Source organism: Rattus norvegicus, chromosome 8 (assembly GCF_036323735.1).
Source record: "Rattus norvegicus strain BN/NHsdMcwi chromosome 8, GRCr8, whole genome shotgun sequence".
Lineage (NCBI taxonomy): Eukaryota > Metazoa > Chordata > Mammalia > Rodentia > Muridae > Rattus > Rattus norvegicus.
In genome coordinates, this window is record NC_086026.1 from 82,051,212 (window position 1) to 82,075,121 (window position 23,910).

The 23,910-nt window shown below is 40.9% G+C and overlaps 1 protein-coding gene across 8 annotated transcripts in view; it reads right to left on the minus strand.

Moving 5' to 3' along the window:
* Tex9 (testis expressed 9) overlaps positions 1-23,910 on the minus strand; it is a 45,420-nt gene that overhangs the window by 2,018 nt on the left and 19,492 nt on the right. For 6 of the 8 annotated variants that reach the window (XM_006243344.5, XM_063265172.1, XM_063265175.1 and 3 more), the window contains 3 exons: positions 20,798-20,932; positions 8,183-8,317; positions 7,379-7,615 (listed from right to left, as the gene is read on the minus strand). In XM_006243344.5, the coding sequence (XP_006243406.1) occupies positions 7,538-7,615; positions 8,183-8,317; positions 20,798-20,932 (348 nt within the window). In that variant the 3' untranslated portion in view covers positions 7,379-7,537. Of the gene's footprint in view, positions 1-7,302; positions 7,616-8,182; positions 8,318-20,797; positions 20,933-23,910 lie in introns of those variants that run through there. The other 2 variants (XM_039082505.2, NM_001399268.1) reach the window with 2 other exon arrangements.

Below are 23,910 nucleotides of genomic sequence, written 5' to 3' on the forward strand. Positions count from 1 at the left end.
GTTCCCTCTCTGTGTTGTTTCCTTGGCTGTGCAGTGTTGTGATCATTGCTTTTGTGGTCATCTTTACAAAAATAAACAAACACTCTTTCTAGATCTGTAGGCATAAATTTTTTTGCAGCCTACTTTTTTTTTTTCTTTTTCTTTTTTTAGGAGCTGGGGACTGAACTCAGGGCCTTGCGCTTGCTAGGCAAGCGCTCTACCACTGAGCTAAATCCCCAGCCCCTGCAGCCTACTTTTAATAAGGGTTCAACCTCCTTTAGCCCACCACCCAGCAGAGGTGGTGGAAGAGAAAAGTTATTAGGATATGGGGGAAGGGGACCTGTTCAGCAATAGCTCTTTGAGAGTGAGCAGGGTCTTCTGTGGCAGCAGTTCAGTCCCGGAGCAAACACCAAATCCGACTCAGCAGCTGCAGACCAGGCTCTCAGCAGACACACAGCAGGCACGAACCAGCAGCTGTGGCTCAATTCTGAAGAAACTGCCAGGCTTGCCAACTGGTCTGAGGCAAGGCTGCTGAAGCAGCAAGCTGCCGTAGGAACCTCATAAGCAGTTTCTCTCAATGATGGCATCATCACAAGTTGAGTTCAACAGTGCTATGTAAGGTGAACCAATAATGCATGCTGTTAGCAAAGACCAGTGAGGCAGCGCAAACCAACCCAATGCTGAGTGCTCTTCTCCCACTGTCTGTGGGGTCAGAGTTACTCCTTCACCACAGGTCCTTTCACGTGTTTTTGATATCAAAACATCCTTTCACCTGGGTCTGCTTCAGGAAAACATTCTTTCACATGTTTGCTTTATTGAGAAATCCTTTTGCTTGTGTGCCTCAGCAAAACATCATTTGACATCATTTCCCAAAGAGCTAGGAGCCCCTACTTCATAGGTGAATATGGTGGTGCTTTCTGCTTTCTTCTAGTCCCCCCTTTGCTGGCTAGTACCACAATTAGTACAGCTTCCATAGACAGCCTTCAGTTAACACTTTGGTGATGTGTGCTCTTGTGGTTCCTTGTAAATTACAGAATTATTTTTCTATTTCTGAAGAATGTTCTGGGTGTTTCCACAGGGACTACACTGAGACTGCAGACCTCTTTGGGCAGTTTGTAAGTCAGCTTTCTAATTCATAAGCATGAAATACCTATTTACGGGGTTGGGGATTTAGCTCAGTGGTAGAGCGCTTGCCTAGCAAGTGCAAGGCCCTGGGTTCAGTCCCCAGCTCCGGAAAAAAAAGAAAAAGAAAAAAAATACCTATTTACTTCTCTCTAGTTTTTGTCATCGGTATTTTATAGTTTTCAACACAGCCATCTTCAATCTCCTTGGTTACATTTAGTCTAACATGTTTTTGTTCAATACTACAAATGGGATCACTGTAAATTTTCTGATACTTTGCCACTGGTGTATAAAAATACCTCTCCTTTCACCTGTGTTATGCCAGGGATTAGACCTGGGGTCTCATACATGTTCTCTATGTTCTCTGCCACTGACTACAGCTCAAGCCTGTGTTTTTTGCTGTTAGTGCTATAATTTGTATGTTTTGGTTTTGTTATGTTGTAACTTTACTCAGTTGATTGATCTGAATCATTTTTGATAATGAACAATCCAACTTCTTTGTTCCCATTCTTCATATTTTAGCATTCCTGCTAAGATTAAAAAACATTTTACATGTGTTGCCTGCATATATGTACTAGATGTGTGCAGTGCTCAAGAATGCCTCAAGAAGGCATCATATCCCCTGGAACTGGAGTTACAGATGACTGTGACCATATGCGTGTTGGGAACCAAACCTGGGTCCTCTGCAAGAGCAACCAGTGCTCTTTTGGGAGAGTATTGTGTGTGTGTGTGTGTGTGTGTGTGTGTGTGTGTGTGTGTGTGTGTGTGTGTGTTGGGGGCAGAGGGTGTCAAGACAGAGTTTCACTGTGTAGCCCTGGCTGTCCAGGCTGACTCCGAACTCACAGAGAACTTCCTGCCTCTGCCTCCTGAATGCTGGGATTAAAGGCAGGTGCTACATCTCCCAGCCTAGCCAGTGCTCTTAACTGTCTGACTTCAGGTCTTGTACGAATGGCCAACCTGGCATGTGATCAGGATAGCTATGAATGCAGACCAGCACAAATAGCTAACTTAAAATGTTATTCAAAAAATTTTTTTTAATTTGTAATTCTGTTGTACAGTTTTTCAGTATGAACTTTGTACATCACAAAATCATGTCACAATATGAAAGGGTTGGATACACAAATATGTGAGGCTAAGCTTCACCTTTTCCTGTTGGACATGTTGGCTGTGGGTTTGTTGTACATGACTCACGCTCCAGCACATTCTTCCCGTAACCTACGTTGCTGACAATTTTTGTCATGAAATGTTGCTCAGTCTTGGGCTTTTCTGCTGTACTGAGTTTACAAACCTTTTCTTCATTCTGTCAATCTGACATGTTTATTGACTTGAGTGTCAAATCCTCTAGGATAAATCCCACTTCACTGTGATGAGGGATCGTTTTATGTATTGAAGCTGTTATGGTGAGCATTTCTGCATCGGAGTTGATCAGGGATACTGGGCTATGGGAGTCGTTGGCTTGGTTTTGTTTACTTGCTTGTTGCCCTTGCATTAGGTATTAGGATGAGCAGACTTGAATTTGGAAATGTCTTTATGTCAGTGTTTGGCCTGGTTTGAGAAGAACTTCTAGTCCTGAAATATTTGTTAGAAGCTGGCAGTGAAGCTGGCAGGTCCTGTGTTTTTCTTTGAGGAGACTTTATTTTTCTTAAGTATTTATTTTTAGTTTATGTGTATCCCTGTGTATCATGTCTGCAGGAGTTGATGAATCAAGGCCAGAAAAGGGCCTTGAACCCCTGGAACTAAAGTTACATAGGTGGTTGTGAGCCACCGTGTGGGTGCTGGGAACTCAATTTGGGTCCTCTGCAAAGCAGCACTGCTCTTAACCAGTGAGCTACCACTGCAGCTCCCAATACGTTTTTATTATGGATTTGAGCTACTTGATCTCCTTTCTCACCATAGATGTGTTCAGATTTCCTGTCTCAGTTGTTCTTGATGGTATAGCTCCAGAAGGTAACTCACTGTTATCCAGATTACTCATAATCACTTATACTACACATGAGCCTTTGTGTACAGTACAATGAGTGTGTCCCTTTTCCATCCCTGACTAGGTATTTTCTCTGTTGGCTAAACATTGCTGACAGTATGTTTTGACAAACCAGCCATTTGATGTGGGTTAGTATATGCTGTATCTGCAATTGCTTGGGGATAGAAGTTGGTTTTTTTTTTTTCATTATTACTGATATTTTTTATCTTGGAATATTTAAAATACATATAAAAAGAAGTCTTGAAAATGGGACCTATATCCCAATGTGAAATTCATTGGTCTGTTTGTTGAGACAGCGTCCCGTCACCCACACTGGCATCAAGCTCCCTGTGGAACATCACAGTGCTGACCCTCTGGCCTTTGCCCTGCATGGTAGGGTTACAGGGATGAGCCACCGTGCCCAGCTAGGATTAATCCTTTTATTTTTACTTTTTAAATTAAACAGTCCTCACTTCTTCTTCTTAGTTGTTTGTGAGGATGGGTATGGCCTGTGCTGGTCATAGCTGCCTTTGGGAGTCAGGACAGTTTGCAGGAGTTCGCTCTTTCTCCACTGTGTACTCGTGTCCCAAGGACTGAATCAAGGGATCAGGTTTGGCGGCAGCTGCCTCTTTGCACTCGACCATGTCCCTGGCCTTTGTTCCTTCTTAGTAGTAGTACACCTTATGCTCGTGCCCTCGAGCTAATTATACACATTGCTTTTGGTGAGCCTGCAACCTGTCACAAGAAGTCAGATTTGGTATTTGTTCACATAGTGTCAAATTAGTGACCAGAGTAGAGTAGTATTTGGAATTTGACTTTCAGGTTATGGTAATTTTTGTAGTGTATTCCTTCTCTGATCGTGCCTGTTTTTTCTTGTACTGACCATATTGAATTTGGTTTTGGTACATTACTTTGACATTTCTCTAAATGTCATTATCTAAAATGATATTTTCTTCTTATAAACTTTCCTCAGAAATGATTTTATTGTATTGAATGTATTTTTATGTCCTCAGTTTGTGTAAAAAGTCTAGAATTTACTTTATTCTCATGAGCCCACTGGTTATTCAGAACATGGTGTATAATTTGCATATTTGTAAAGTTTTGAAGTTCCTCTTGTTGGTCTATTCTTTCATAGCATCATAGTCCAGAAAGATGTGTGGTATAATTTGTCTTCTTAAATTTGTTTAAGACACATAATCCACCCTGGAGAATGTTCTATACATTCAAATATGAATATACATACATACATATATATATGCATATATATATACACATACACACATATATGTATATATAAATGCTGTTGGAGAGATTAGGCTTATTTAATATAAAGTATAAATTAAGTTCAGGACAAATGTTTCTTTGTGATTTTTTTTTTTTGAGACAAGGAGTTATGTATTCCAGGGTGGCCTTGAACTTGTTATTTGGCTCTTGAACTTGTTATTTACCCTTTTGCCTCTGTTCCTCGGTGCTAGGATCATGGTTGTGGACCACCAAACTAGATTATGAGGTGTAGGGGACTGACCTTTGGGCTTTGTGTATGCCAAGCAAGCGTTCTTCAAACTGAGTCACAGATAAGTTCAGTGTTTCAATTTTCCTGTCTGATCTGTTATTGAATACTGTTATATCACAGTATCTGTGTCTTTCCTTTTTACAGATGTTTATTATTTTAGCTCTGTGGGAGATGCATGTTCACTACTGTTCCTGTTGCTGACTTAAAACTTTTACCATTATGTAAGGTTTTCTTTGCCTATTTTTATAGCTTTTGACTTAATGTCTGTTTTAAGTACCCATTTTTCTCCTGGTTTCCATTTTCATAGAGTATCTTTTGCCATCTCTTCACGTTCAATCTCTGTTCTGTTAAGTGAATCTCTTAGAGGCACCATAGGGATGGGATTTGTTTACTCTACCTTTAACTGGTGAATTTAATCCACTCACTGAAGGCTTATATTTTTTTCAAAACCTACATAAAGGTTCTCAAATGTGTCAACCTCCCTTATAGCTTACTGACCAAAGGAGGAGAGGAAGATGGTTAAAAGGACAAGAAGGATGTGGACCTGTTTAGTTAGTTCTTTGAGGTGACTCCAGTCTTCATTGTGAGCAGTCCAGTCCACTGCAAACACCAACTATGAACCGGCAGGAGCAGCTTGGTCCAGAAGAACATGCAATGCTCCACCAAGTGGCACAAACTCACAGAAGGTGACAAAAAGCAGATGGAGTATCACCAGAAGTTCTGTGGTTCATTTCTCTACAAGAACCTAACAAGCACAGATCAGGAAGAAAGCAAGGCGAACCAATGCAAGAACATCATCCACTGTCAGTTGGGTTATACTCATATCCTTTCCAGACATCACGTGACCTCTCACCAGACAGCTTCCAGAAAAACATCACCTGGCACAACCGAGTCTTCAAGGAAACCAGAAATTCACACGTCATGTACTAAGTCACACTGCTTTCACTACCATTGTGTTCTACTTACTTTCCTGATTCTTTTCTTCCTCTTACTTTCTTCAAAGTTGAGTTTTTCTCAGATAGTATGTTTGAATCATTGCTTTTTCCCCATGTTTCTGTTACGAGTTATTATTTTATACTTTTCTTCTACACTCTACTTTGCAGTTCACAATTACATCTCTTATCTTGACTAAATGTTGTTACTTTTGTTTCAACACCTCCAGCTTATTAAAAATGGGGATGGTTTTCTTGCCTCCATCCGCATCAGAATACTCTGTTTGACTTAATGTTTCTTATTAGCATCCTTTAGCTAATCGCATTCATTAGCTTGAAGAATCCCTCTCAATGTTTCTTGTAAGGCAGATGAACTCACATTGGCTAGTTTGAGAAAATATTACCTAAAATCTCTGAAGGATGGCTGAGCTGGGTACATTACTCTTGACAGGTTTTATCCTTCAGAACTTTGACTAGATCATTCTACCTTGTTTCTGTCAGAGAGAGATGAGCTGCCAGATGTGTAACTCCTTCAAATGGAATCCACTCTTTTTCCTTCATGCTTTTAGGATGTTTTGTCTATCTTTGACAGGCTGATTCTATGCCATGGGCAAATGTTACTTGGATTAAATCATTAGAAACCACTGATCTTCCTTTACCTGAATATTTTATGTTCGGTGAGAAAGTGTTGTTTCTTTAGTCTTTCATCATTTTTCTTCTGTCCCTCTTATGTGCCAACTTCTCCCGTGTTTACCTGTGAAGCTGTACTCCTTTCTTCTCCTAAGTCTGTATTGCCTGTCTCCAGGTTGACACATCTTCCTGTTAATACTTGACACTCTACTGCATTTTCATTTTGCTCACTGATGACTGAATTGTCATTTTAAAATAAAAAGTCAAAGCTCTTTTGAAGCATCTCACTTGAATCATCAGTCAGTTTATATATGTTCATCTCCTTGGGGTCAGTCAGTGGCAACTTAGACTATTTGGCAATGTCCCCAACGTTTTTAATTCTTGTAGGCAGGCATCGCCATCCATGCATTGTGAAGTAGGCACTTACTATCTCAGCCTAGAATGTCCAGCTACACTTGTCAGAGCATCTTTAGGTCTAGATCTGAGTTCACTGCAACACTACAGGGTACTTCAAGCCCAGGGTCATCACAACTAGTTGAGAATGGACTACAATACCATGGTCTCCTATGCTGGCACAGAGTAAGAGCTGACAGGGTCTGAGAGCATAGGTACCAAAAGCCCACCGCCAACCAAGGCCTGCCAGTTGTGGAGGTTCACAAGTTCAAATACAATGGAAGGCAGTTGGCCAGAAGTGACTGTGGGCTGGAACTTCAGTCTACCTTCAGGAACCATGGGTTCCTGTTTAGCATATTTACTGGTTTGGAATTGGACCAAGAGTCTGCTGAGTTTTACTGTAATGAGACCAATGAAGTATCTTTCCCCTGCCTTTCTGTGCTGTGCTAGAGGAAGTGAAAACTGCCCTCACCCTCCTCAACAAAACTTTTCTTTTACTATACAACTAGGTGCTGTCACTTCTTACCTAGGTGTTCCCTGCCCCCTTTTCAGAGTATCTCTTTGTGTGCACAATCACTGAAAAAGACAAAACACACACATGGCCCCTGCAAGACAGACTCTGGTTCCAGCCTGCATCACTGCTGTTTGATGTGACAGCCTTGCAAAACATACAGACTTCAGGCAGGCCTCAGTAGCTGTAGGTGGGGATCTCTGGAATCTTGCCCTGCCATCTTCTCTGTCCTCTCCCAGGTCTAGTAAGTTGTAAAATGGAATTAAAAGTCAAAGTCTTGCTTCTTTATTTCACAACTATTAATGAAAAAGGAAGTAAGGCTGGAGTTGCAGTCTGGCTTTGTCTTACAACATCCTTCAAACAATTCTGTTTATTTCAACAGATCATTATCTGAACATTTATTTCACAAATGTTCTCACTACTTATGAACAGCAAGAAGGCTACAATTTAATATTAAATAAACTAACACAAATAAGCATCAAATTGAAATTGCTCACTCATGAACTACCCCACTCAAGGGCCTTCATAAACTCCTCCTCACTGAAAGACAGCATCTTGGCAGCTTCAATATGCATCTGTTTGAAAAAAATATATAGTCTGATTTAGAGAAGGACATACAACAACAGAAAGTTTATGTTTGTGTTAATATGCTATCAAAAATAAGCCCTATTATTGGATTATTATGCTAATTATGCAAGTGTAACACTTTAAATGGATATTACAGTAAAGACCAAGCTACTGTTAAAAGAATAATTCAATATGATTATACCTGATCTTTGTAACAAGAAAGTGAGGGCTGTGAATTGTCTTTTTTCATGTTTCAAGCTAGATACAATGTGCTTTGGAACAACTGCTCGAAGTCTGAAGAGGGAAGGGATCCACTAAAATTAGTCATTCTCATGCATGCTACTTTCTGTAGTTTGGAGGGACCGTGTGTGTGTGTGTGTGTGTGTGTGTGTGTGTGTGTGTGTGTGTGTGTATTTTAAACCAGTGAACCTCACTATGTATTACACAGATGTGACTTCACCTGTATACAGTCCATCTTTAGATATAATTTTATGTGTAAGATTATAAACAAAGTGAAAACATAACTTTATGGTACAAAGGTCTGTTTGTAGCTTTTCTTCTGTTGTTAGACTCACCTTCTGCCTTTTCAAAATGTCAATTAATTTCAACTGCTTCTTGAACCCTATCATTAATTCTCCTTTTTGTCTTTCTAGTTTCTTGTTTTCTGATTTCAACACTTCAATTTTTTGATGGTCTTCATTTGTAATATCCTATGGAAGAAAAAAAACCAATTTAGTTGAAATATATGATTGTTCTTTTTTTTTTAAAGATTTATTTATTTTATTTATATATTAGTACACTGTAGTTCTCTTCAGACACTTCAGAAGAGAGCATCCCATTACAGATGGTTGTGAGCCACCATGTGGTTGCTGGGAATTGAACTCAGGAACTCTGGAAGAACAGTCAGTGCTCTTAACCCCTGAGCCATCTCTCCAGCCCATGATTGTTTTTTATGTTACTAAATAACTTAATTACAGTCAGCTCCCTCATTAAAACAATTTCCAAAATATATTTTTAAAATTAGTTTTCAATTCTAAAAAAAAAATCAAAAACTCAAAACTTGACAGAACATGAGAATTTCAGTAGCAGAATCTGCATGTGATCTGACCTTTTGAGGTAAGAACTACTACGTATTATACTATCTTTCCTGGCAGGACTTCCTGGTGTACAGGTTTACAACTGAATCCTGCTGGGCTCAAGAGAACAGGACTGATGACATACTGCAGACTTCCAAGTTGGAAATCCAAGGAAGAGCCTCAAATTTCCCCCACACATTTTCTTTAAACCACTGGCACACAGAAGTAGCATGTCCAGGATGAAAGGCCCAGAAGCCTAAAGAGCTGATCAGAGAACTCATCCACAAAAATGACGAGGACACCAAATCTCAACTCTGAGAAATGATATAACAGAAGTCACTAGATCCAGGAAGGTCCTGTGCTTGCAGTACTGAAGAGAAGGTTTCACAGGAGTAAGACACCAGAAGGAGCTAAGATTCCACACACACTTCTTTAAAAAGAATAATACCAGGGCCTTCAGAAACACTGTGATGAATATTAACAGCCATTAAGAGATTCTCCTGCTAAGGAAAAAGTCTTAACGGTGATGTTATCAACATGGCACTGAAACAGCAAGCACGGACAGAGCCACTTTGTGAACTCTAGAAACCAAGAGGCAACAAGAGAGTAACTCATCAGGCAAACCCTACACTCAACCAGGTAGCAACTCCATGGTACCACAGACAAGTGAGTTTATGTAGTCTGAGTGAAGAGTGACATGACAGGGAAGGCAGAACTGTCAGTGTAGTTTGCGAAGGTAAGGTTTAATTTGCTACTTAAAATAGTTTCCTTTAACTTTACAGGTAGCCATAAGGCACACCAATGACAAGATAGCTAGAGAGCATAAATGAGAGGGGAACAAAAACTAGTTAAAGGCTGTGAGGTAAAAACGACACACAAAGGACAACAGAATGCCATAAGAAGCCTGTCCTTATCAGAAGTTGATACAGAGTCAGACAACTGAAAATGCACATGCTGTCAAAGGTGGAAGAAAACAGAACAGGCTCCAACTCTATTCTGCCCTAGGTGATCAGGTCTAGCTCTAAAGGCGTGTGTGGTGGACGGAAGAAGATAATCCACAGAAATAGTAGCCAAAAGAGATCAGTTCACTTTCATCTGATGACTGTACAGTTGTTCCTCAGTCAGAATTATGAAGAGGCAAGAGTACTACATAATGACAAAAGGGTCTATTCCCAAGCTGTGACAATTACATGTGTATCAAATATCAGCATGCCTAAAGCTAAGAAGCAAAAACGAACAGATTCAAGGGAGATCACTACAATAAATGCAGAAACTTCAGTATCTTACTCAATCATGCACAGTCACCAGGCAGATCAATAAGGAAACAGGGGACTGCAGATAAGTTGGAACTAAGTAAGATATTCCTCCCAACAATAAGGGACTATAGTTTTCCCAAATGCAACCAGGTCATTTTCCATAATAAATCATGGTAGATCATAATTTTTAACAAGTTTAGGAAGACTGAAATCATACAGTGTCTTCTGTACCCATAGAATGAACCTAGAATTAAATATGTGTAAACTACGCACATACTGAGTCCGCTTTCTGGCCTGTAGCAAGATGCCCAAAACAGCTTGAGGGAGGCTTGCTTTGCTCAGCTCCGACAGTTTCTGTCCACGTTCCCTGGGCCCAAGTGCCTTAGGCCTGTGGAGCACAGTGTGTCAAGGTGAAAGCACACAAAAGAGGACACTGGACTTTATAAAGAAGCTGGGAAGCAAAGGGAGAGAAAAGGGCTCAATTCCCAGTATTCCCTTCAAAGCCACATCCCTCAATGACCTAATGTCTTTCCACCAGGGCCCATCTCCTAAAAGTAATGCCCAGTAATGCAGACCCAGGGGTCAAGCAAGCCTTCAATGTAAACTTTTGGGGACATTCAAAGACCAAACACTCAAACTACCAATTTTCAAGGAATGTTAGAAAATTACTTCAAGCACCAGCATATATAGGGAATATGACACTCACAGGCGGGCTGCTCAGCCATGAGACAATGACGAGCAAATGATCTCAATCAACCCAACCTTCCTGAAGCTGGCAGGGATGGAATGGTAAATATGAGAGCATGTGTAAGTGAATTAATAGATCCAAGAAACAGAAATTAAAAAGTCTGCTCTGTGATTATAACCTTTAGGTGCACTGGCAAAAAAGGAGGACCAAAGTATGTAAAACCAGAAATCGCACTGTGGCCATTTTAGCTAGTTTCACAGAAATAAAAAGGACTGTATGACTATAACATTATGTAACCTAGATGAAATTAATTCACATAATCTCAACTCACCAAAACCTTTAGATTTCAGAGATTTAGGAGTTTGGATCTCTAATCAGACTCTCAAAATAGGAGAGACCAGAAGGCTTGGCTAGTGAGTTTCACCATATCCTTAAATATTTGACACCATTCACTCACAGTACCCAAAACTAAAAATTACAGAATACTTCTGTATTAGTATTTTGTTAGAACAACAAAATTCTTGAGGCTGAGTAACAGTAGAGAAAAGGTGTTTTTTTTTTAGTTAAAAATATTTTTATACCAATTAGTTGTGCAACACCAAATGGCCAGTCTGGTCCTCAAAACATACCTACAGGTAACAGTATACAGACTAAGAGAGAGAGCAAGGGTTGGGGATTTAGCTCAGTGGTAGAGCACTTGCCTAGGAAGCGCAAGGCCCTGGGTTCGGTCCCCAGCTCTGAAAAAAAGAACCAAAAAAAAAAAAAAAAGAAATTAAAAAAAAGAGAGAGAGAGAGAGCAAGGAAGGGTATATGGGAGGGTTTGGAAAGGGAAAGGGAAGGAAGAAATGATGTAATCATCTCATAATTCTCAGGGAAACATTACTCATAAACCAAAGTCAAACTGAAGACATTACAAGAAAACCTCAGATCTGTACCACTGATAAAATCGGATGGAAAGCAAACTCAATAGTACATTAAGAGAATGATAGATGATGATCAAGTGAGATCTACTGCCAGAACAAATAATGGTTCAACACAAAACTCAGGGTTAATATGCTAATATCCCACATTCACAGGATAAACGAGAAAAACCACATGATTATCTCTGATGATACTAAAGAGTCAATTACTTTTTCATGAAAAAAAGTGTAAAATAGACGGTAACTACCGCCAGATAATAAAGGCCATACACGAAAGCCCTCAGCTCACACACTTAGTGGTGAGGACCGAAAGCTCTCACTGTCAGTCAGGATCAAGTAAAGGCAGCGGCTTCTGTCACTTCTGCTGAACACAGCACTGGAAGTCATCATCCAAGCAACTGGGATAGAACAAATGACATCCACCCTGGAGAGGAAGACAATTCCTCGTAGGTGACAAGAATGCAGCTGTGGACATCCCTAAGGGTTTCTAAGAAAATCATGATAACCAAGAAATGGATTCAGCAAAGCCATAGACTACAAAAGCAACAGACAAAAGGGTTCCTCTTACAGACTAACATTGGGCAGCACAAAAAATCAAATACTTATATATTTAGAATAATTAGAACAGTGTATCACTGGCAATAAACACACACACACACACACACACACACACACACACACACACACACACGTTGCATGGTTTCCTAGCACCGTTTTTCAAGAGACTATCTTTTCCTGACTGCTTGACACCTGTGTAAAAATTGTATATGTGAGGGTTTTTGAGAGGTCCATGCTCTTTTCCTGTATTCAATTTTCTTTTGTTTGTGTTTTTAGTGTTATTTATGTGTTTGAATGTTTTATCTCCATGGAGTCTGTGCACTGCATACATGCTGGGTGCCAACAGGTCAGAAGGAGGTGTCAGTCTCCCTGGAACTTGAGTTATAGCTATAAGTATAAGCTACCATGTGGATTCTGGAAACTGAACCTGAGTCTGCTACAGAAACAGGAGATGCTCCAGATGCATGTATGTGTGTGTGTATGTGTGTGAGTGTGTGAGTGTGTGTGTGAGTGTGTGTGTATGTGTGTGTGAATGTGTGTGTATGTGTGTGTGAATGTGTGTATGTGTGTGTGAGTGTGAGTGTGTGTATGTGTGTAAGTGTATGAGTGTGTGTGTGTGTGTGTGTGTGTGTGTGTGTGTGTGTGCTGAATGGAATAAAAACTTGAGCAAAAAAAGGTGAAGGTACAAAATTCTTAATGACACTGGATTTCTTGGATGACACCAAAGGAAAATAAATTGGACTGTATCACACAAAGGCCACAAAGGCCACAATAAACATTGAAAAGGCAGTCTGCTGAATGTGAGAAAATATTTGCAAGTCATATATGCACAGGCTTAATGTCCAGAATATACAATAAAATGTAAAAATTAACAAAGGGGGGTTGGGGATTTAGCTCAGTGGTAGAGCGCTTGCCTAGGAAGCGCAAGGCCCTGGGTTCAGTCCCCAGCTCCGAACCAAAAAAAAAAAAAAAAAAAATTAACAAAGGACTTGACCAGATGTTTCTCTAAAGACAAACAAATGGTTACTAAATACAAGATACTGAACACATTACTTATAATTAAGGATGTGGAAGTTAAAACTTCAATGAAGCAATGAAAAGCTGGAGAAAGCTGAGGAGGAGGGCGGTCCTGTAGGAGGACCAGAAGCCTCAATTAAGCTGGACCTCCGAGATCTCTCAGACACTGGATCACCAACCAGGCAGCATACACCAGCTGAGATCAAGCCCCCAACATGTATAAAGCAAAGGATTCCCAGGTCTGGGTTCAGTCAGAGAAGATGCACCTAACCCTCAAAATACTGGAGGCCCCAGGGAGCATGGAGGTCTGGTGGGGTAGGTGGGGCGGGGACATCCTCCTGGACATGGGGTGGGGAAGGGGTATGCGGGGAGGGGGTTATGGGATGTGGAACAGTTGGAGGGTGGACCAGGAGGGGAATAAAATCTGGAGTGTAAAAATAAATTAATTTTTAAAATTATATATACATATATGAATATATTATAAAAAACCATTAGGATGACTGGGATCAATAAAAATCAGAGTACCTCATGTTGAGGATATGGAAATCCTTGGTCATTTGTACAAGTGAAACGTGAAATGATACAGCTGCTATTGAAACCCAATGAGCCTCATGTCTGATACTAGAATTCTACTTCAGAGTATACACCCCCAAGCAAAAAAGCAAGGCCTCGGATCTGGGCCTCTCTATTCCCAGTGGCACCCGGGAATACACAGTACACAACCCAAGTGCCCATGGAGAGATGGAGCAAGGAGCAGCATGGGACTCTGATGCACTGTCACTGAGCCTTCAAAGGAAGTTAAGTTTGAAAAAATGGAACAACCCTGAGAACACTGTTTTTAAGCTTAAAAAAAAAAAGTTAATCAAAAAGAAAACCATGTGCTTCTACTCATAGGAATGAGGCACATTTCTATGAAGTCAGATTCACAGAGTCAGTGGCTGCAAGGCCTGGGGCGTAGGGCTACTGAGTTTCCATTCTTCCATGATGAAAAGTGTAGAGACAGATTGCAAAACTGTAACAATGGTTTTACATGTAAAAATGTGTAAAAAGTGTAAATTTTATGTGTAGTTGACCATAATAAAAAATGCAATAAGAGGATATAATAGCTGCTTAAAGGTTTGTGGGTTATCTGTGAAATTCTGTGTTATCTGAGTATAGATAGTAAAGTTAAAGATGTGTAATAAATACTGACGTGCACACAAAGAAGTGCAAATGAGCCAGTAAAGGGAATTCTGCGGTTGGTAACAGACAGGCTGTCCACATAATAAACAGTATTAAATGTAGTGTAAACATTCCCCACTGAAGACTCGGCTGAGTCATAAAAGCCAACCTCAGCTATGTTATCCACCAGCAGTGAATAGGACACAGCAGAGATAACATTAACTGAGTAGAGTTCAAGCTGCTTCAAGACCAAGGCTTGATCAGGGCACAGGCTACGTCCAGGAAGAAAAACGGTTATTTTCACAGTGACCAATTCACCAAGAAGACACACAGTGCTGAATGTTCTCTTTAGCAACAGCTTTGACAAACAGGATGCAGATGCAGATAAGGCTGAAGAGGAAACTCACAAAGCCACAGTTTCATTTATATTCCTCTTTTACTCACTGATGTAAGTACACAGAAAACATGTGAAGGTGCCAAACACATGAGCAACTGTCACACGACTTTACACGGCTGGTGTTTGAGGACACTCCATCCAACAGAGGTACAGAGCACATGGGATAACATTTACAACTTAAGCCATATTATGGACCATAAAACAAGCCTGCACAGATCTATAAAGATCATTTGTTCTCTGTCCATGATGGGATTAACTTGAAATCTCTAAGAAAGGTGTCTGGGGGCATTCCCTAACATGTGGATGTATGAGTTCAAGGAGAGAACAGAAGGAAAATCAGTGTTTCAAACAGAAAAATGAAGGTTTTTAAGTAATCAAAATCAAATTTGTGGGAGGTAAGCAACACAATACATACAATAAAATTCTCAGGAAGTGCTTACATTAGACAGAAGGAGAAGTTTCAATGCAGCAGTTCCCACGTCCATGTGGAAAAATTAGTAAAAAAAAAAAAAATTGAACCAAACATAAAGAATAAAGGAAATTTAAAAAAGCAGACTGGGTATCACTTATATACTTTTTAATAACTACAGAGGATGGAGTTGGAGGGATGGCTCAGAGATTGAGATCTCTTACACAGGATCTGGGTTCAGTTCCCAGAATTCCTATGTGGGCTCACAACCACCTGCAACTCTAGGTCCAGGGTACCTGAGACCCTTTTCTGGCCTCCTTTTCTGGGCAGCTGTGCACACATGGTGTATACATATACTCAGACAAGCATACATAAAAATAACTAACTTTAATTTTTCTCACAGATCTAGCCATCTGATGTCTGAAAGGGGAGGAATATCTAGAATCTATAAATAATGTAAAAAAACTTAAAGACCAAAATCTCAAATAATATTATCAAGAAATTGGGCAAATGAATTAATATACAAATCTCAAAAAGGAAGGAAATAAAAATGCAATAAATATAAGAAAAAGTATTCATCCCTTTTAGTCAACTAGGGACATGCAAATGAAAACCACAGTGGGATTCCATCAGGCCCCAGTCAGAACAGACAATCAAGACAAGTGCTGGCGAGGACGTGGGGAAGAGAAGAACTTGTTCACTAGCTGGCAGGAATGGAAACTGGGAAGTCAATATGAAGGTTTCTGAAAAAATAACTATATATTTACCATGTGATCCACATGTATCACTCTGGGCGTATCTGAAGGAATCCAAGCCGGCATGCCAGGGTGATGCTTGCACATCCACGTTTAGTGCAGTATGGTTTACAATACTTCCTAGAACCCTCCTAGAGACTCCTCAACAGGTGAGTGGATAAAGGAAATGTGGGACAGTGCAGATGGATGAGAGCATGTCATCTGCAGGAAAATGATGCAACTGGAAGTCGTCATACTTGGTGAAACAGACCAGATTCAAACAATATTGCTGTTTCTCTCATTTGCATATACATTTATGTGACCTTAAAGCAAAGAGGAGTCTACTTGAGGGGAGGAAGGAGGACAGTAAGTGAGGAATAGGGTGCAGTAAGAAGGTGACTGAGTAAACTGTGTTATGTGTGAGACGACAAGTTAACGGGAACATCCTAGTGAAACGTCACTTTGTGCTGCCTGAACATGGTGGCCCATGTCTCTCCCAAGCTGTAATCGTCAAAACTCAGTCACAGTTTACTCCACGCATGTGCAGGCTCATTATACACTAGTTATGTCCTCAAAGTATGAAAAAATATACTTAAAACAGTCCAGAAATTGTCAGACATATGTGGAGTATCATTTTAAAAGCAAATGTAGTTTTAAATGCTTTAGAAAACAAAATTTAAAATCAATGCTCTAAGGTTCAACTTTAGCTAGAGATAAAAGAGCAAATTAAAACCCAGTCAGGAAAGCAGAAGTGAAAGGGAGCTGCCGGGAAACAGAAACACTGTGAAGTAAAAACAAAAGCTGATTCTTTGACAAGATGACTGATAACTCATTAATAAGGTGGATGGAAGAAAAGCCCTCCCAGCATGGGTCAGTCCTGACTCCTTGCTGAGTGCCAGCTCCAGTCCCAGTGTCCACCCAGCGAGTCCACTTGTGTAGGTCAGGAATGGAAGCCAGCACAGTGGCACCTTTAGGAAGGACCTGGACAAGACACAAGAATCTTCCTGGGCAATGAAAATGTTCCATTTGGGAACGGAAGCCATGGTCATGGAAATGTGTAAGAGCCAAGAGTTAAATTACACATATACAATCTACACTTTACCATGTCTAAATTACATCATTAAACGAATAAAGTCAATACTGCGTTTCCCTCCAGGTCTACCTTCCTTGTGCCTGGAAAGAATCACACATGCATTCACTTGCTTCCTCATTTCACTCACTTTTAACCCCTTACAGAACTTGGCCACCTCACTAACCACCCCACACATGCATGTCTAAGGTGGTGCTCTGCTGTTGACTCAGAGTACACGCTCAGTTCTCTCAGAACCTTACCTTAGCGATACTCAACCACAGGGCAACATTATGTCAAATGTGCCTCTCACTCATCTGTTGCCCCGTGAAGACTCTTAAATCATAATAGCCCATCTCAGATTCCTCAGCATAGCTTTAATATAACAATGTCTTAGACTAATTCATGTTTTCTTCCCTGATTTTCAAATTGAATCGTCCTACTCATCTTCAGGATTTGCCCACTGGCATGTACCACAACTGTCCTTCTCCAAAACCATTCAAGACTTCCTTATTTTAGTAATGGCAGCACCGAGTTAAACACACAAACAAAAAGGCCTGAGCTGGTAAGGTGGATAAGTGGCTAAGAATGCACGAACTGCTCTTACAAAGGACAGGAGTTCAGTTCCCAGTATCAGGCAAATCATGACAGCCTGTAGCTAACTCCAGCCCTAGGGATCCAATACTGGCCTCTGGCCCCCTCAGCCACCTGAACTCATGTGCACAGAACCCCCACCCGCAGACATACACACATGCACTTGATTAAAAATGAATTTTTTAAACAATACCTCAGGCTTCCCCCTTGCAAAGCCCATATTCACTCCTTATGATTTTATCTCTTGAGTGTAATTTTTGATACTCAATTAATTTCCATTTTTGCTACCATCAGTCAGGCCAGCCTACACTGGCTCTCACTTTGCCTGAACTCTAGTTAAACAGCCTAGCTGCTTCCATTTTTGTCCTCTGCAACAGTTCTGTCTCCACAGAGCAGTCACGCTTGATCTGCACTGCTCTGTGAATGAGCTCCTCAGGTGTGGTCCAGTGAGCCGGTGAATGATTTCTGTCCTCTCCAATGTTCATGGCTTGTCTCCTACTGCTACCTTCACATCGATGGCTGCCTTCCTATTATTTCTTGCCAGACAGCCACTGCGACACACGATCCCTTCTATTCACAGTCTTCTCTCCTGGCACCTAGCTGCTACTGATTATTCCAATATACCCTTAGATTACATTTAGAAAACAAATGCCATGGTCTGGCTTCCTGCTCAGAACACCACGTACCCTTCACAGCATTATGCCCTGTGGACTAATTCAGGTGCATGATTAGCTTTGCCTGACTGACAACCTAAGTATCCAATTTCTGCACTCAATTAATCTGGTCTATTAATGCAAGGACTACATTTGATTCTTAACTCTATCTATCTACAGTAAGCCTCTGGGTGGTATAATGCCTAAGAGAACCTCTGAAATATTTCAAAATAAATTGATAGAGAATCAGAAATTATCACTTTCTAAATGAAGTAACATGCACTATGCTACCAATTTTCAAACAACCATTTCATCAAATATCCTGTTTCTAATATTTCACAACTCCTTCCCTCAGCTGGTTCCACAAGTGGCAACTGTCCAGGCTTGGCAGACACAACCATAAACAAAACATATAGGAAAAGTTAAGATTCCAGAGAGGCTTGGCATGGTGGAAACCTTTAATTCTAGCACTTAGGCGGCAAAGGCAGACAGATTTCTGTGAGTTTGAGGCCCACCTGGTCCACAAAAAGGAGTGCAGGGAGCCAAGGCTCGAAAGAAAGAAAAGAAAACAGGAGGAGGGAGGGAAGGAGGAGAAAAAAGAAAAAAGAAAAGAAAACGAAGAAACACGAAAGAAAAAAGAAAAAAGAAAAAAGAATCCAGAGAGGACTTGGGTCATTGGATAAGTACAAGAACCAGAGTTTGGAACCCTGGCACCCATGTAAATGGCACTGCCTATGCATGCAATCTTGGAGCAAGCTATTTGGTTTAATTAAAGGGACTGGGCAGTTCTCTGTTCAGTACAAGACCCTGTCTCACAAATATGGTGGCCCCAGTGTCACCTCTGGCCTTCAATACACATTGTATACATACACACACACACACACACACACACACACACACACACACACACACACACACACACACACACCACAGCCTTACACTAAAAATAAGATTCCTGTAACCCTTCATCTGGTTTAGGCTGACAGACACCTTTACTTTAAAGACCAATTTTTTGTTTGCTAGTGTCTGTGGAAAATAACTTTGCCAGTATTTTAAAAACAAATATTTAAATTTCTGATGACTGAGAGAATCTTGTTCTATTTTAAGGAAACCTTACTATTTTCTAGTCATGTTTTAAACATAAGAACCTGAAAGTTTTAATTTACCTAATCACATGTCTAAAAAGAAGACATAAAGGAGTAAATGGATTACCTCTCACCAAAGAAAACTTATACACAGATTAGACGCTAACAAAACAACCACGGTGGAGCCTAGAGACAATCCTACAAATACCCAAGTAAGTAGAAAAGTCGAGAGTGTGACAAGAAATACACCCCCCTCTCTCTCTCTGGCTTCTGAGATGAGGTCTCACTGAAACAGCTTTTGAAGTTGGAAATAAGTTGTGTCGGCCTTGCACACACCCACATTTTTCATATACCAAGTTTTTATTACTTGAATTTTCAAGATACTAGATACTAGGAGAGTTACCCTTTCCATTTTCCTAATGTGTGCGGCAGAGATCAGATCAACGATAGAGCAGCAAATCCTGACGCAGTTCCTGTCCTTCTTGTCTGAAGAGTGTGCTGAGTGCTGGTAGGTAAGGACGACCTTTGTTAGGTCATCCATGATGGCCTTTGAATGTGGAACCAGTGGTCACAGCATGAGGGGCTTAGATGGACTCACTGAAATGATCTACTTAAGGTGTCATGTGTTGGCTAGTCAAGGTCTCTGTTTCTATCCAGTATTACTGAGAAAATTCAGAATGTGGCATCACTTATGAAATAAGGTGGTTCCTAAGTCATTGTTGAGGTACTAAATGTTGTCATAAGGAAGCAATTCCATCAGGTTGATGCAGAACTCATTTTATAGAACATACAAAAGGTCCTCACATCAGTATCCACCTCCACTCACTCGACAGATATCAAGGCATTGACTGAGTGCTCTGCGGACACTGGAGGTTTGAGGGTGCTCCTTACACACCTGCAACAATTACCTCCAAAAGTGAGAGTGCCATTGTCAGGCCTCACCCTAACCTTCTGAGGAGATGTTCCAAGGTTAGGGTCTAGGGGTCTGAATTTAACAAAGTCTCCTAGTGCTCAAGGCTCAGAACTGTGGCCCCATAAACATCCCCTCTCTATGCATGGCAGAAACCGGAGCTTCAGAGAAGGTAGCAGGTGAGATACAAAGGATGCTTTCTTTTCCCATTGCTTATCCACGAGGTCAGAAAGAACTGGCATATAACACGGGCCTCTCTAAAGATACAAAGAAATGAAGAAACCCTCCGAAGTTGTACAGTCACCCAATTACAACAACACATAGACCATACAGTCCTAACAGTGTAAATGTACCTACTATGAAAATAAACATTCATCATGATATGAGGGATTTTAATTTCAAGAGTCCTGTTTTCTGGGCTGGTGAGATGGCTCTGTGAGTAAAGGCTGAACATGTAAGCTTTGCCACTTAAGTTTGATTCCTCAATTGCACAGAAACTCCACGAAGCTGTCCTTAGACCTCCCCAGGAATAACAAGGCATGTGTCCCAGCCCACCCCACCCATTCCCCACCCCACTGAGCCCCGTCCCCTGCAGTGAGTAAACAAACAATGGTTTCTGTGCTCCCAAGGCTAGCGCTCCTGGAGCTGTGTGGGTTTGCATACCTTGTTAGTTTGCCTGAGTTTACTAAGCTCCGCCTTATATTTTTCTGCTTCTTCAAGAGCTCGATTCAGGCGGACCTCCGTGGCACTCTGACTTGTAGCAGCCTGTTTTTGTAATCTTCTTTTATTTTCTAATTCCTGTGTAGTTAAAAAATTGGCGTGTTGAAATATCATCAGTTCCCTTTTATACCTTACATTTTTTTCATTTCCATGTTTCTTGCTTTCATTCATACAGGGTTGCAGGTTAAGTATCAGGAGACACAGTTCTCAGGGAATTCTTACCCAAAACTGGTATTAGAAAAAGACACCTAAAAATGTAGCTGTGCCTGCCTTTTTTTAATTTTTATCCTTTTGTGTCTGTGAGTGTGGGGGGTGTTTTATCTGCATATATTACCTCTCTGTGAGCCTGGTGCCTGCAGAGCCCAGAAGAAGGCATCAGATCTCCTGGAGCAGGGGTTACAGATGGTTGTAATCCGTTATGTGGGTGCTGGGAATTGAACCCCAGTCCTCTGGAACAACAGCTGGTGCTCTTAACCACTGAGCCATTTCTCCAGCCCCAATGAATATTGCTCTTTTTTGTTTAGCATTTTCTGCCTCCTTCTACTGATTCAAAACACTGTATAATTATCTTCCACATCCATTGTAGGAGCACAACTTTTCACTTTTCTGGAGACAGGATCTTGCTATATGTGTAGCCCAGGAGGGGCTGAAACTCTCAGCCCTTCTATGACTGCCTCCTGAATGCTGGGATCTAGGCATGCACCTCCAAGTCTAGCTCGCTCAAGGTCTTCTGGGAACCCTCCAAAAGGTCAATGTAAGACATCATTTGCCCATGGATAGTGCTCTTGTGGAGAACTGACAACGTCTACTGCTTGAGGAAACAACAGAAAAATGGAGGACTGTGCATTAACCCCACTGGGAATTCTCCAACTAGAGCAGAAACAGCTTAGCTTGCAAAGTACGGAGGCCTTGTATTATGCAAATATTCTAAGATACTGAGCTTCTGCCAAGTGGACGGTTAACATTTAAAAAAACAATAACCCACCTCATAAACTGTAAACTCTGTGGTAACCAGCTCCCTCCCTACCACACATGTTCTAGCAGGGACTTCAAAAGCACTACTTGTATCTCTCCCTGGTGGACACGGACTTTTCTGCCTCCGATCCCGTTATCTACTTTATTTTGATACCTTTTCTTCAGGGCTTCTAGAGAATCCTGATAGAGATTTAGCACAGCATCTGCTGCAGGTGCTAAAACTATTTCCTTGCTTGCTTCTCCCATTGCAGTGAAACTTTTAAAGTTATCAATGGTTTTTATTTCTATAGTCCCAACATCATAGTTTCATGTAAAAGGCACTAACAGTATCTTCATAAAGGCTTGAGATTGCACGGTGATTGATAGCATTTGCTGCCAACACTCATGTTAGGCAGCTTGCAATGGCCTGTGACTCTAGTTCCAGGAAGCTATTCCCTATTCCGGCTTTGGACACCATATGCACTTGGTGTACACACAGGTATGCAGGCATACACATGCACATAAACAAATAATTAATTAAAAATTTAAAATGATTCAGGCTTGTCTTATCATACTGACACCTCTATTGCATCCCATACCACACATGGCCTAGCTGGCCCAGAGCCTCTGAAGAACACTCAGTAACCCAGAAGTCACTGTAAGGCCAGAGCGCACTGTAATGCGACACTCGTCCTTTTAAACATTTCTTCCTTGGCTATATCACATCATCTTTGAAACTCATCTCTGTGGCTTTGAGTAATTAAAGAGAAAAACAAAACAAAACACATGCTGCTCCTTATGTAGGTCCCTAAACAAACCAAGCTGCGCCTGGCTGCCATCTGCTGCCTCAGCCTTCTGCACTGCCTTGTGTGAGGGAGGCAGCTATGCTGGGAACTCGGCTCTCACTGTCACCTTGCAGAGCGGGCCTCGGCAGCCATGAACCTTTGTCCTTCAATTTGCTGGTGACTTTGTAACTTCCTTCTCAAAAATCTGAAAAGGACGGCAAGGAGGAAGAGCAGCAAAGGAACAAATGACATGTCTCTATATGAGTAAACTCACTAAAGAAAAAGAAAACCTGAGTAAAAACTTTGAAAACATTTGTTTTCAATCATACACTGATAACTTCTTTTCTTTTCTTTTTTTTTCTTTTTTTTTTTCAGGGCTGGGGACCGAACCCAGGACCTTGCGCTTCCTAGTCAAGCACTCTACCATTGAGCCAAATCCCCAACCCCTCTTTTCTTTTTTTTTTGAATCAGAGTCTCACTCTCTAGACCAGGCTGGCCTCAAACTTAGTCTCCCAAGAGCTTTTACCCCAGGACATAAAAAGGTTGAACCATCAAGCCCAACACTATGTCCTGGTAACTTTTATAGCATGCAAAGAAAATACACTGCTTCTTAAAAACAGATAAAATCACTGATGCCCCCCTGCCCCAAAAATACTCACTTCCCATATTAGACAAGTTTTATGGGAAAAAAATCTGAAAGTTTTAATTTTACACTTGTTTTAAAAGTCTTGAACTGGGCCTGACATCCAATGATATGGTAATAAAATGAGGGTAACTCAGTATTTGCCCCAATGTTACCTACATGAAAAGAAACGGCCATTTCACACTACACATAAACTCAACTTGAAATAGATCATATGAATAGACTCATATGATGCTGATCGATACAGACTACATAAAATACTTAAAAGAAAAATTCTCATGGCTTTGGGGTAGGCAAAAGTTTCTAGGCAGAATGAAAACTTGAATATAATAATATATACAATTTACCAAAAATTAAAACTTCTGCCTTTGGAAATACATGTTTAAAAAAAAAAGCAAAGTGGAATTACAGAAGATGAGCACAATATCCAAGTGTCTAACATGCAGACCACAGAGGAAGCACGAGGAGCTTTGGAGCTTGGTCTTGTCATCTGTACAGACAGACCAGAGAGGAGCACACAGCACACACGACCAACACCTGCCTCAGCACCTTCAGTGCTGGGACTGAAGGCGTAGGTCTCACACCCAGTCAGTAAAGATGGTTCTATGTGTGTGTGCAGGTGTGTGCATCTATTCAGGCCTGTTGGATGCTGTAAGCCAAGGCTAACTTCAGAC